Source organism: Cebus imitator, unplaced genomic scaffold, assembly GCF_001604975.1.
Source record: "Cebus imitator isolate Cc_AM_T3 unplaced genomic scaffold, Cebus_imitator-1.0 Scaffold43, whole genome shotgun sequence".
NCBI lineage: Eukaryota > Metazoa > Chordata > Mammalia > Primates > Cebidae > Cebus > Cebus imitator.
In genome coordinates this window covers 1,624,848-1,638,754 of record NW_016107358.1, presented here as the reverse complement: position 1 = coordinate 1,638,754, position 13,907 = coordinate 1,624,848, and the positions used below count along the sequence as shown (strand labels likewise).

Sequence of the window (13,907 nt, the reverse complement as noted above, 5' to 3'; positions counted from 1 at the left end):
AGCAAAACTCTGTCTCAAAAAAACAGATAAACAAAAAAAAAAAAAAGAGAATCAGGTCAAAAAAAAAAAAAAAAAAAAAAAAAAAAAGAAAGTAGTTTATAACGCTTTCGTCAGCCTATTGTAAGTCACAGTATGTCAGAGAAAAGCAAATGGAAATACAGCTACTGTATAGGATAAAATTCATGGAGAAACAGTCTTCTTCCATTTGCTGTGGCAGAGCCCAATGAGCTCATATTCACCCAGCTTTGAGTCAGGGGTCTGATCTCAGAGTAAGATGATGTATGAGCAGAGCTAGGCTTCTTTGTGTTCTCAAGACAAGGACATTGACAATATTCCACTAATGAAAATTCTGTTTGCCGTTACAATGTCAAGGTTAATCTTTCATTTCAAGTAAACTTTCAGCCTTCGTTAAATACATTCCAAGAGTGAATGATGATGTGTATGAATCATAAGGTATGTTTTCCTGTTTTAAGAAATCTCTATTTTATGGCAGGGACTTAATTTAAATGGAAATTTTAACAACAGCATGGTCATTCTCATACTTTACATTATTATGACATCATCTTTGAGCCTTACAAGAGCCTAGTTAGTTACTGCTAGTATTGTTATTTATCTATTTTGCAGATGTGGTTTAGAGAGGTTAAATAATGTGTCCAGCAGCATACAACTAGTGAGTGATTAAAACAAGAGCCAAGAAGATCATCATGTCATGAATGGAAGCTTGTTGAGGGCAGAGAGAATTGTGGAGGTTTATGGAATTCCACGGTAATTGACAGAGCCCTGAGTGCAATCTGTGCTCCACGCAATGTTTAAAATGAATATGTAAATTAATCGTAGCAGGAGATTTGGAATTTGGAAGACTTGGCCTATGAATAAGCAAAAGACCAAAAAGCCTCTGTTTTTCCTTTTTAAATATGGAGATAATTAAGATTGTCCATGTTTTTATTTGTTCGGCTAGAGGCCAAAAGCACAGACTATATATATATAATGAAATATAATTACATAATTATCATTGTGATGTGTATTGGACAACTTTCTTCAACTTAATTAAAACTTTTGGGCTGGGCACAGTGACTCATACCTGTAATCCCAGCACTTTGGGAGGCCAAGCCGGGCAGATCACAAAGTCAGGAGTTCGAGACCAGCATGGTCAACATGTTGAAACTCCGTCTTTACTAAAAATACAAAAATTAGCTGGGTGTGGTGGTGGGTGCCTGTAATGCCAGCTACTCGGAGGCTGAGGCAGGAGAATTGTTTGAATCCTGGAGGCGGAGGTTGCGGTGAGCCGAGATCATGCCATTGCACTCAGGCCTGGGCAACAGGGCGAGACTCTGTCTCAAAACAAACAAACAAAAAAAAACCAAACTTATTTCACTCCTTCAATTCATAATGGGAAGAAAAAATTCTTAAGCTGTTCAAACAGAGCATAAAAATCAAAGTATTGGTATCCCTGAGATATAACACTTTAAAATATCTGGTGGTTTATTTAACCTAAATCATCAGTAGGTTGGCTTAATGTCTTTCCTGATCCCAAAATGCAAAGATATTGGAAATGTACAAGTAACTTTGGAGGAAGACTTATGAGATTTGGTGGCTCAGGTAGGAAATCTATGAATTTCTAGATATAAAATAAACTGATTTAAGTATTGCTTCTGAGCTCAATATCTATGTATTTATGTCCTAGTTAACCTCTTAAATTTCTTTATACTCACCTCTTTTCACTGGGGAAATGGGGTAAATGATGCTGATGATGACTTAAAAAGCCAAAAGGCATTCTGACAATAGCAGCAGGAGTGCAAGGAAAAAAGTAGTCTTTGTTGTCTGATTGAATCCAAAACACTACATTCTTTTAATAGAGATCTAAACACAGAAATAATGTTGCACTCAGAAAGCTGACATTGATTGTTTTTGTTCTGTTCTTTAAATGCCTAACTTGATGTTGTCATGTTAAGACAGAGAGAACTTCAAACAGCAACTGTTATCTGTTTTTTCATCTTTCCTCATAACTTCCTTCTCCGCTGTGCCTCTGTATTGGTTACCTTCTGCATCAGCACACCCTCATACCTTATAAACCTACAGAAAAAAATCAGCAACACAAAGATTAAAGAATACACATCCTCTTTCCTTGCCTTTTGTAGGGGGAGTTGGGATGGTGCACAGGACCGCAGTTCGGAGAAATGTGCCCTATTTTACTTCTGTCTTTTGGCATTGTTTGTGTTGCAAACATACATTATCCCCCAAAACTTTGACACCTGGAGAAATTGTTAAGAATTCAGATTCCTAGGATCTACCCATACAGACTTCTGCTGTGCGTTTTTGAGAGACCATCAGGAATCTGCATGTTATCAAGCATTTCAGGTGAATCTCATGCATTTTCTTTAAAAAAAAAATCCACTCATCATTTTATTCATTCATTTGGCATTTTCCAGTTTTCGGAATGCTTGCACATGCATATTCAGTTCTGCGAGGTAGATGAGAATGATTATCCCCATTTTGAGGATATAAAAGAGACTCCAAATTTAGCAATAATTTCCTCAAGGCCTCATTATACACCCCCTCTTGCCTCTTTCTCTGGTTACTCCCCTTAGCTGGTTACTCCCCTTAGCTGACCTTTGTCTGTTTGGGTGTTTAATTGCAAGGGCAGGGAGCCCCCAAAGCCCACAGTACTATCTGTGTCTGCCTTGCTCAAGAAGGAGACAAGTCTTCTGGCAGCCAAGAAAGGAAAATAATTTTATTTGTAGAATGTGAAAATTTTCCTAATTGATAGAATTACCAGTTACTCTTAAGTAATGTCCCTCACCCCATCCAGATGTACATACTGTAAATGTATTCAGCCTTACTTTTGCACATAAGGTGTGGGTGCATGTGTCTTTTTTATGTGTCTTGTTCTATATTGCTAGAATTCCAAGGATAAATCCACTGTCTTCATCCAGCCACACTGAACTGCTGCAGGGGATGTGTGCTCCCCAAATGACAGCTGGGATTCTCCCTCTCCCCAGGATGTCTTGCCTATTTAATCCTCCTCCCAGCTGTTTGTACCATGAGCCCTATCTGCCAGCCTCTGCTTTGCCCAGCTGGGAGCCTGGAAGGTCCAGGCCCCCGGGGAATTGTAGGGTATTAGACTCCTGCTTGACCTGAGCTTCATCACAGATCTCAATCCTTCTCATCACCCAAATCAATCTTGGCTAGGTCCACAGGTTTGTGCTCATACCTAGAGAGCTCCTGGGGTTCCTCTGGGTCCCATATCCATTTTCAGTAGCTTCCAGGGCCTGCATTTTCCTTGCCTTCCATTAGGATGTTTCCAACATATATCTGGCTTTGCTTGGAAATCACACATTTAATCCTTCCACACTACCCTAGATGCTTAATGAAGTGTCTGAAGGAGAGAAATTAGGGATATTTGAATAGAAATTGTAAGTAGAAAGCAATAGCCACTCCCAGACTTATCAAGAATGGAAGGAGATTAATGCTTCATGCTGCATTTTAACTTGGAGAACTCCTCTGCCCAGTGTCTCCAACATCAGATGCCATCACACGCACGTCTGGAGACCTGATTGCACTTCACAGCCTGTTGTTGACTGTCCTTGTCCACATCACACTCTCACCCTACCTGGAGTCATCCTCTGTGCAGGTTGCTCATTTGGGCTCTTTTTTTTAGGGACTGAGCCTGCTTTGCAGGTTTACAGTCAGAACCAAGAAATTTGGGTTCCAAGGAGGGAAACAGTTTTTCCTGTTCCAAAATGAGCCATAGGTGGGGCCCCACATAAGGTCCAAGAGGTCATTGTTACTTTCTCCAGTATTCACTTTCTTCCTCACTAAACAGAGAATTCTCTGTGCTCAAGCTTATTGGAAAGAGGTTGGACTGCATTTTCTCACCTCCCCCATCCCCCATCCATCACCCCTCCTTGCGCACCTGGGGTCCTTCAACCCCCTCTGTGGTGGTGTTTCTCTTGTGGGAGAGACGGGACGGAGAGGACCCGGGCTGCAGTTCCCTTGCTCTGCCTCTGAGAATTTCTCATCCAAACCTCAATCACGTAGGATTGCGTAGAGAGGAAAAAAGGGGAGAGACAGAAGACACAGAGAGGAGAGAGAGGGGTGGCAGGAGGGAGGGAGGAAAGAAGGGAGTCTGGGAGCGGAGGGCGCGAGGAAAGGGAACCTGGAGCGCGCTGTGCTTCCCTGCGCTCCAGGAGCCCGGCCCCCAGCTGGGCCCCACCTGGGCGCTCTTCCGCTCTTCCGTGGGTCGGTGGGCGGTGCGGGAGGAACTCTGGCTGCTGCTGGCTCTGCATCCCACCCGCCATCTCGGTGGCTCTCGCCCCAGCCCGGAGTTTCCTGCGGAGCTAGCACTCCAGCTGAGCCAGCCGGTGGGGTGTCGGCGGCTCCGCGCGCCCAGAGCCTCAGCCCATGAATGGGACTCCGCCCTGAGCGCCCCCTCCCGGGCCTGGGGAGGCGGCGGCAGCGGCGCGGCGGCTGGGGGCGCCCCGCAAGCCCGCGGCTCTAAGCGGCCACCCGCGCAGCAAGTTGGGGGAGTTGGCAGCCGCACGCACCTGCCTCCTGGCACCGGCCCCTGAGTCCGCCTCCGGCCCCAAGCGCCAGGGTTGCGCGCTGGGCTGCCTCCGGTGGTGGCTCGAGGAGGCCTAGGGGCCCCGCCTGCGCCCTCGGCGCCAGACCATGGTGGGCAGCTCCGGCCCGAGCCGCAGCCGCCGCGAGCCGACGTCGCCTGCAGCCAGCCCCCGCCCCACCCGAGCGGACGCGCGGGTGTTCGCAGCGCGCGGGTCACTTCCTTCCTCGGCCGGGATGGGCGGCGCGGGACTGAGTGATCGGCCTTGCGTCCGGCGGGTAATCCCCATCTGATCTGCCTGCGAGCTGCCGACCGCCGGGGCGCGCGAGCCTGGGGGGCACAGGCAGCGCAGCAATGACCTGATCCCGAGCCCGCCAGGGCGCCCCTTCCTTCCCTCCCTTCCCTCGCTCCCTCAGAGCCTGTGCGGAGACCGGCTCGGTGCGGCGGCCCCGGGTGGACCATGGCGGGGAGCTCCAGTTAAAGGCGTGTGGGCGCCGAGCTGGAGAGGACACCTTCGGCATCGCTGCCTTTTGAGGGGGCTTATTTAAACTACTGAGTCATTCCAGATTTAGGATTCCCTAAATAATCACCAACTGTGCCCGTCTCGTGCCGGAAAGCCAGCGGAAAGAGAAAGAGCGCCCACTCTTGAGACCCCGCAGATCGCCTCTCGCTGGTTTCTCCCGAGGGGTGCTTGGCCCTCGAGGATCTCCCTCCCTCGAGCCCTCCCCCCTCGCTGGCCTCCCGCTCTCTTCGCAGTGCTGCTGGCCGGGAGTCGCGCTCGCCGCAGCTGGAAACAGCTGTCTCCGCCCCGCGCCCTCCCCAGACTCCAGGCAGCCGCTCCCACTTCGCGCCTCTCGGAATTCAGAACTCGGGCGGCCGGCCCCTGGAAAGCCGCAGCCGGTGCGATGCTTTCTGTAGACATCACGCTGCCGGGACGGACCTCCTAATCTTCAGAACCGCGGGCCGCAGGGAGTTAAATTGCTGCCTTCTTCTCCTTCTCTCGTGCGGTTGGTGGATTGTTTTCTAAAGGAACGTTTTATTCACTTTTTAGTATTTTCTACCGGGGGCGCGCTACCCGCCTGAGTCCAGACTCTGCTTTGTAAACGGGTTTTATATGGATGTATGTGTAGATATACTTTGGACACCTTGCAACGCTTGCGCCTCTCCAACGGAGGCACAGCTCGTTATTTTGGACCTCGTTCTTCCCCTTCCACTTGGTACTCTGAACGCAGTGTGACTAAACTCCCCACTGCCCCTTGGAGGCCGATTGCCTTGGGGTGCAAACGTCTACTTCGCCAGAGGGCCTGGGACCAGCCCCGCCCCCGCCGCCAGAGGTTGGGGAAGTTTACATCTGGATTTTCACACATTTTGTCGCCACTGCCCAGACTTTGACTAACCGTGTGAGCACCGGGTTTTCGGTACTGCAGCCTCCTCAAATTTTAGCACTGCCTCCCCGCGACTGCCCTGTCCCCGGCCGCCGAGGTCCTGCCCTCGCCCCGGCGCAGCGCGATCCCGAGGGCGCAGTAGAGCCTGGGGCCTGGGGCCCTCACTGAGCAGCTATGGCTGCGGCGATAGCCAGCTCCTTGATCCGGCAGAAGCGGCAGGCGAGGGAGTCCAACAGCGACCGGGTGTCGGCCTCCAAGCGCCGCTCCAGCCCCAGCAAAGACGGGCGCTCCCTGTGCGAGAGGCACGTCCTCGGGGTGTTCAGCAAAGTGCGCTTCTGCAGCGGCCGCAAGAGGCCGGTGAGGCGGAGACCAGGTCAGTAGAAGCCCGGAGAGTGGGCTCCCCAGAGGCGGACACCCTTCTCCCCTTCCTCAAAGCACCTTGCGACGCCCGTGGAAGGGAACCAGGATTCCTCTTTTACATTCTGACCTCTCTTCTCTCATTTCCAGACTTGTCTGTTTCAACCACTCTGTCAGTAAATAGCTTCTTGTCCCATATTCAGCAAAACACTTTATACTTTGATCAATCCAGGGTTTGACTAGGAGAAGAATTACATGTATAGATGTGCTCATTCCAAAAGAGCCTGTAGAGTCCTTGAGGGCAGTGACCACCGCATTCATTCACTTATTCATTCATCCTCTCTCTCTCTCTCCCTCCTGCTCTTTCATCCAGCCTTCCATGCATCCATTCATCTGTAGAGTACAATGCTTATGCTGCCCACTGAGGACCTAAAGATTAATGCAGCTCTTCATTTATCCTTCCATAATCCGTGATAGACGCCTAGTAGATACCAGATCAACTTAATTTTATTATTTTTCCAACTCTTCCTCCAGCAACACTTGGTGTTGTATCTTTCAGACGCCCTTGTCAATTTCTCACCTCTTCATTTTTCCCTCATGCCCTTCCACTTCCTTTACACAGTCTTCGTTTTCCTATTATTTTCTTCCAACCAGTCTCATGGTTTCCCAGGACTCTGCTCATTAACTTTTCTGTCCTATTACCATACTTAGCATACTCACACTTTTGGGACATTAAGGGAACAAGACAGTATTCACAGTTTGGCCTCAGGATATGTAAAGAAAACTTCAGCTTGATCAGAGATTTTCCACATGGGCTTTTTGAAGCTAACTCTCTTCTGCAGCCCTGACCTCAGATGGTTGCTTTTTGATATGTCTCTACTTACAAAGGTAAATTGAATACCCAAAGTTTCCACATGATGATTCCTAGCTCAAGCCAGGCCAGTGTTCCCAGCTTGAGAGAATGAAAGCAGAATTTCGGAGAGATCTGTGCTTCCATCAGACTCTTGGTCCTCTGGGTTGTGGCTGCTGAGCCATTTGCATTCTGCAGATACTCCACCCCTATTGTGGTCAAGTGAAAGGAAATACTGTCTAGAAAGGGAGCCTGTTCTGTAATGAGTTGGCTAGTTTGCCTCTTTGCAACTCTGACTATGGTGTGCTTTTAGTTTCCAGCCATGAGGTACATGGTTGGGTCTGTTGGATTAAGGAAGACACTTGGTACGTCTGGACAAGTGGGGCTCAGAATCAGCTCAGAAATTTGGGATTAAGCCTTGTGAAGAAGCCACCGTGTTTCGTTTTCCGTTGGGTTTTCATGACATTGTCCGCTCCATACTAGGGTCATTTTCTTATTTTGTGATGATGATGAAGTAGATTTCAGGAGTATACAAAAATAATTATGATCCTGAGACGGGAGCTACCAGTCTCTATTATTTTATATTCAATTAGTATAGCATGTTCATTTTATAAAGTGAAGATTTATGCAGTAGTTTGATTTAACTCTACAAAGTAATTCATCTAATGGAAAATATAATAACCTTTTCTGTGCAAAGGGATAATTTCGGGGCCTTATGTGGTCTACAGAGAGCTTCAAGGTTCTGAACTCAATGTGACTTTTATATCTCAGTCTCTGAAGTACGGGCTTACACTCTAGTTGGGATAATTTTATGACGTCTTTGAGTTGATCCTACTCAGCCTCTTCTGCTAAAAAAGCAAGTTAATAAGAATGATAGGTGGATATATATGAATAAATAAGATAAGCCAATCCTTTGGAGTTGATTTGGAGATGAGCAGTGGATTACTTTTGCATGGCTTAATTTTGCAAAGGAAGGAATGACTGTCTTTGCTGCTTCCTGTAGTCTTTTCCTTAGAATCTCATTAGATAGCAGAGATTTGAGGCAATTTTGAGTTTATTGTTTTCTTCAGTGTTCATTTAATTTGCCTTTCTTGTACATAGTGTTCATCTCATCAGAGAGGATCCTGACTGGTGACTTCCTTTAGCTAAAGTGTCACAATAACAATCTGGCAGAGAGATGGCAGGACCTGTTAAGACATTCCCAATACAAGGGCAACCTGTGTGTATTTGTATACCATTTCAGTTTGTTCTGAAGCTTAGTTTAGAAGAATGGGTGTGTGGTGTGTGGAAAAGCTTTTTGGGAAGATGATAGTGTGCTATTATCTTTACTAACAAAAGCCAAATAATTAATCTGTTGATTTGCTGTCAGCAAGCATGATTCACATAGCATGGAATAAGCCTATTTATAGAGAGATAGCACCCTCCACATATCAGTTTCAGAGAGGAATCTTTAGCTGGATTGGGAGGAAGTTGCTGAACACCAAAAAGAAAAACTGTTTGAACCTCTTTTATAATCACTTTGATGCTGTATTCATTTAATATTTGAATTATTCTTGAAACCACTAGCCTTCCTAAGCTGTATCATTGTGAACTAACAAAGTAACTCGCACATGGTAAAGTGGTGAAGTGGAATAATTTGTTCTGATAAAGAATTTCCACTCTAAATTTCTGTCACTGAGACACATGTTCCATTGACCAGACTTTCTAGGGGAGTGAGGCTTAGGAAGTGAATCTAAAGCAAGTGTTTGATGGGAAAGGCCACGGTTGTATTTCTGATTTCAGGGGTGACACATTGATTATCTCTCCTCCTTTTTCTTAGCTAACCAAGTTCTGATATGTATAGTATTGAAGCTTTATAAATAGTTTGGGGATCCTGAAATTATCATGATAAAGGGCTCAGATTTAGAATGACATTAACACAGAATGAAAACATGGGAAGTGACGGGATATGACCTCACATCACACAGTTTCAGGGCCATGGTGCACACTGGATATTTTTTGTGCAGAAAAATCTCGTCTTTATAGATGAGAAATCCTGGAGCCATTGCAAGTTTGTAATTTATCTAAGGTTACACAACTAGGTTTTGACAAAATTGAGACTAGAACTAGATTCAGTTGACTTTTTTCCTGCCTTCTTTGCAACACAGCACAGAGTAATGTCAAATAGTGTGAAGGACTGGATGTCTTCTGTCAAAGGGCGAAGGTATTTTTTTTTAAACCATTGGTATTATTATTGTGATCATTATTTTATAATTAGAGATAGGAAAGAGTAGAAGAGGTAATTTGTAGAAGAAGGCATAGGCTAAGGAGGCCTTTGGACTTCAGAAATGACCACCCTATAGCATTACTGAAGACCTATAGGCAGCATAGGGTTAGTGAGCCCGTTAGATAGTGTGGGCTGTAGCTCTTCGAAAATGAAATGTTGGAGGCCCTGAACTGGAAAGTTGGATGAGGTCATTGAACCATGAAAAAGCCTTTAGGACATTGCCATTTGTACACTTTCTAATGAGAAAAGAGTGTTCTTATAGTCGTTATTTGAGTCATTATTTATGTGTGAAAAGGCTGTAGTAGTCAGGCACACCAGAATATTTGTCTACATGTTGATGCTACTTAATTTGCTGTATCCAGACTATGAGTACATCCATATGAATTACATGGCTTATTCATGTTCAACATTTTGCTTTATTTTGAATAGACACTAATACAAATGATTAACTACAAAATGATGTATGTTTTGACTCAGGAGGTATTGCAGACAAAGGGTAACATTCACAATCAAGGAAGGAAAGGTGTTTGTAGAATCTCTGAATGGCTCAGTGGCCACAAATCTTGGAGGTCATCAATATTACTCCTTCATTTTTCAAATGAGACCCTCTCTGGAAGGAGCAACATAATTGGTTAAGCCCAAATCTAGATATTTTAAGTGAAGTGCATGCTTTTATATTTCTATATAACTTAGTTTCTTACCTTGAACCAGAACATTAAAAGAGTAATCAATCATGAAAAATCTATCACCTAAAGATCTTCAGAATTTTTTTTTATAATTTAAATATTTGATTTCACATGCCCATCCCTTTAAAAAGTCATGAAGTAGAATTACACTACATGGTAAAATAAATAAAAGAAGTAATCGTAATTTGCCCAGTTTTGTTGATTTCCATTTACATTTTGGAGTCTCTTTTTCTGCTGTTATAAAAATTGTGGCTATTCAAAATATTTCAGTATTCTTTTAAGTTGTTTAGGTAAATGGACAGTATTTAACAGTATACTCAGTCAACGTTTTTGCTATAAAACATATCCTTTTGCATAGAGGAAGAAAACATGATAGGAAATAGAAACTTCAAGAAGGAAGCTGACAGCAAAGGTGACATAATGTTTAATCATGTGATTTATGAAATATAAATTAGATTTTATAAACTCAAATAATTTTGGCCCATATATGGGTCAAGAAAAGATTTATATGACAGGTGATATTTTATATTTATAGCAAGTACTTTTACATTTATAGCAAGTATTTTCTCTTTTAAAAGTATGACTCATATCTGAACTATAGAATCAACCTAATTAAACAGTATTTGGCTTGATGTTTGTTTAAAAAAACAAACAATAAAAACTTTAACTTTTCAGAAACCCACCTTAGGTTTTAAACTGATATTTTATATGTGTTTTTTTAAATTCTGTTTTCTTTATGGTAGTGCATTCTCATCAACAAATTATGTTTCCATTGTTAAGAACATTTTAAAATAGCAGTTATTGTGATTTCTTGATTTTTTTTCATCCCACAGAGATCTCATCAAGCCATAACTCGAGATTAAGTCTTTAAAGTTTTAATGAATTTGTTATTCTTAAATGGAATTAGAAAACCAATTTATAGGAAATGAGGCAGTCTCTGCATTTGAGGGAGCGATAGGAATATTTTGGAAGATCTTTAGAAATGTAAGCTTTGTCTCATAAAATTGTATTTTAAAAAGTTCTGGGCTTGCTCATATAGAGCCACATTACTTTTATTTTTGGTGAAAGAATAAATTTGCTTTGGAAAATTTGTAGATTTGTTTTGGTAAATTTGTTAATGGTGATTAATTTTTTCTTATTTCTTTTCTTTGAATGCAAATATCATCATGTATATTTGCTTTTGATATATAAAATTATTATAGATTTTATGATGATTTTACAAAACAGACTTGCTAGACATAGGGGACACACTTGATGTACTACATTTTGGATTTTATCTTCTGGCTTACCCATAGAATTACAGAACTTTTTCTGTTTTCTAAACAAACTTTTTCTATTTTCTAAAAGAAAAGAAATAAAAATATTTTCTATTTTCTAAAGCCACGTCTAAAGGGCTCTGATTCCAAGGCTACCTTCTAAGCTTCTGTGAGTGGAAGAAGCCTTAGATGCAAAATGCCTGTAAATTAATCACATATAATAATAAATTTTAATAATAATAACTTGACTTCAGGATTTATAGAATTTCTTTGTAATTTTGCTTCTTTTACTTTTTATAGCAGTCTGCTGAGATAGTCCCATCTTAGAAAAAAGAAAACTAAGCCTCTAGTGGCAACAAGACTTGTTCAGATTCATGGAATCAGAAGATGACTAAGTGTCACATGGCCCCCAGTCCCACAGTGCAGATAATTTGCCTTTATCTCCCACCACACTGAGGGTTAGAAAGCCCTGTATCTAAATAACTTAATGTGAACTGATGCCGGGAAACTATTGTTGGGGGGAATCTGATGAAAAGTTCAAGGAATGTGGAACATGATTACATGGTTTGTTTTGCTGTGTGTGTGATCTATAGCCCCCAGGGTGGAGGAGAGAGGTGGAAAGCTGATGGAAATCTTCAGGTCAGGACTGAAGAAGCAGTCCCAGGGCTATGTTGTTATGTGCTGGGCTTAAGCTCCTGGCTCAGATGTTCCTGTCTGAATGCCAGAGCCTCAGCGATATCAAGGGATGCCACATGGGATACCTAAGAACCCTCTGGGAGACTTGGGTGCAGAGGGCCAGACTCTCTTAACCATAAACATAAACAATTGCTTCAGGTATTTTGGAGAGTAAAGAGGTTAACACCAAGTTAAAGAGAGCCCTGTAAGGTTTAATCTTTTTGTTTGTTTGTTTAACTTAAGTGATAGCATCGCAGAATGATTAAGTACATGGACTTTGGAGTGGGATGTGAATTCAAATTATTGACTTATTATTTGTAAGAACATTAGGCAAGTTTCTTAATCTCTTTGCACCTCAGTTTGCTGATTTGTAAAAAGAAGACATTATCTCTAGCTTTTGGTCAAGAAATGCCTCTTTGAGAAAGAATCACTTAAGCTGAGCTCCAAAAGATGAGACAGGCAAACAGGGTTGGAAGAACATTCAAGGCAGAAAAAAACCAGCTTGCATGAAGATTGACGTGAGAGGGAGCTCAGTGCTTTTGAAGCAATTCAAGTATAGCTGGAAGAATGAGAACAAGGGGAGGGGATACTGATGATGTTGGAAAGCTTGGCAAGAACTGCGGGGCCTTGAGAACCCTAAAAGGAATTTTGCATTTTAATCAAGGGTAGGGGGTGATATCATGCACCTTGTATTTTTAATTGGGGACTTTGGTTTTGGAGAAGAGAATTAATTGCAACGGAGCCAGAGTAGCAGCAAAGGAACTGGAAGGGGGCTAGGGCATCAGTCTGGACCAGCAGTTCTCAAAGTACAGTACAGAGGTTCTAGAAGATCCCTGAAAATCTTTCAGTGGATCCACAAGGTCAAAATGATTTTCACAGAAATATTTCATAATACCACTAGTTGTTTGCCTTTTTCACTCATGCTGTCACGAGTGTCCAGTGGAATTTTCCAGAGACTGTGTGATATATCCACAATCATCTGCAAAAGGTACTAAAAGTTTCCTCCCTTTTCAACCATGTTTCTGTGTGAGGCCAGATTATCCTTACGTGCTTATTCACAATAGGATATCAAAAGAGATTGAATGCAGAAGCAGACTTGAGAACAAGCTGACTTTTTTTAAGCCAGTCATTACAAAGATTTACAAACAAGTTTATAAACTAGTCTTTTCCTTAATTTCTGTTTGTAGGTTTTGGAAAATACAGATATGTTTTATTAAATCATGCTATTTATATTAACAGTGGGGCTTATTATTGTTTTAATAAACAATTGAAAAATGTCCTTGTACTTTCTAAATACAAACTACATAAGCACAAAGCTCTCTGGGGCACTCAGTAATTTCTGGGAGTGCAAAGGATCCTGAAAAAAGTTTGAGAACTACTGGTCTAGGCTGTGGATAATGTTGAAACGAAGCTGGTGGCTGAGAATATGAAAAGAGTGGGTAGAGTTAGACTATGAGTGGGGAGTGGAAGATGCCTGAATGATTCCTGGGTGAACATTTTCATAGTGAATTGCCTATTTGTGGAGATGGAGAAATGCTGGGAAAGGATCAGGGTTGACAGAGGTTAAATAATATAGTTGCCAAATTACAATACACTATAGAATGTGAAGGTGGCGGCCAGGCACTGTGGCTCATGCCTGTAATCTCAGCACTTTGGGAGGCTGAGGCAGGTGGATCATGTGGTCAGGAGCTCAGTACCAGCCTGGCCAACATAGTGAAACCTTGTCTCTACTAAAAATTCGAAAGTTAGTTGGGCCTGGTGGCAGGTGCCTGTAATCCCAGCTACTCGGGAGGCTGAGGCAGGAGAATCATTTGAACCCGGGAGGTGGAGGTTGCAGTGAGCCGAGATCGCACCGTTGCACTCCAGCCTGGTGA

General features: G+C 43.2%; 1 protein-coding gene across 3 annotated transcripts in view; it reads left to right on the top strand.

Moving 5' to 3' along the window:
* The window catches only part of FGF12 (fibroblast growth factor 12), a 577,089-nt gene that overhangs the window by 316,290 nt on the left and 246,892 nt on the right, over positions 1-13,907 (top strand). Inside the window, exon 1 of one of the 3 annotated variants that reach the window (XM_017526631.2) lies at positions 5,874-6,316. The exons of the other annotated variants lie outside the window; for them this stretch is intronic. Within the exon in view, the coding sequence (XP_017382120.1) occupies positions 6,118-6,316 (199 nt within the window). The 5' untranslated portion in view covers positions 5,874-6,117. Of the gene's footprint in view, positions 1-5,873; positions 6,317-13,907 lie in introns of those variants that run through there. 3 annotated transcript variants of the gene reach the window in all.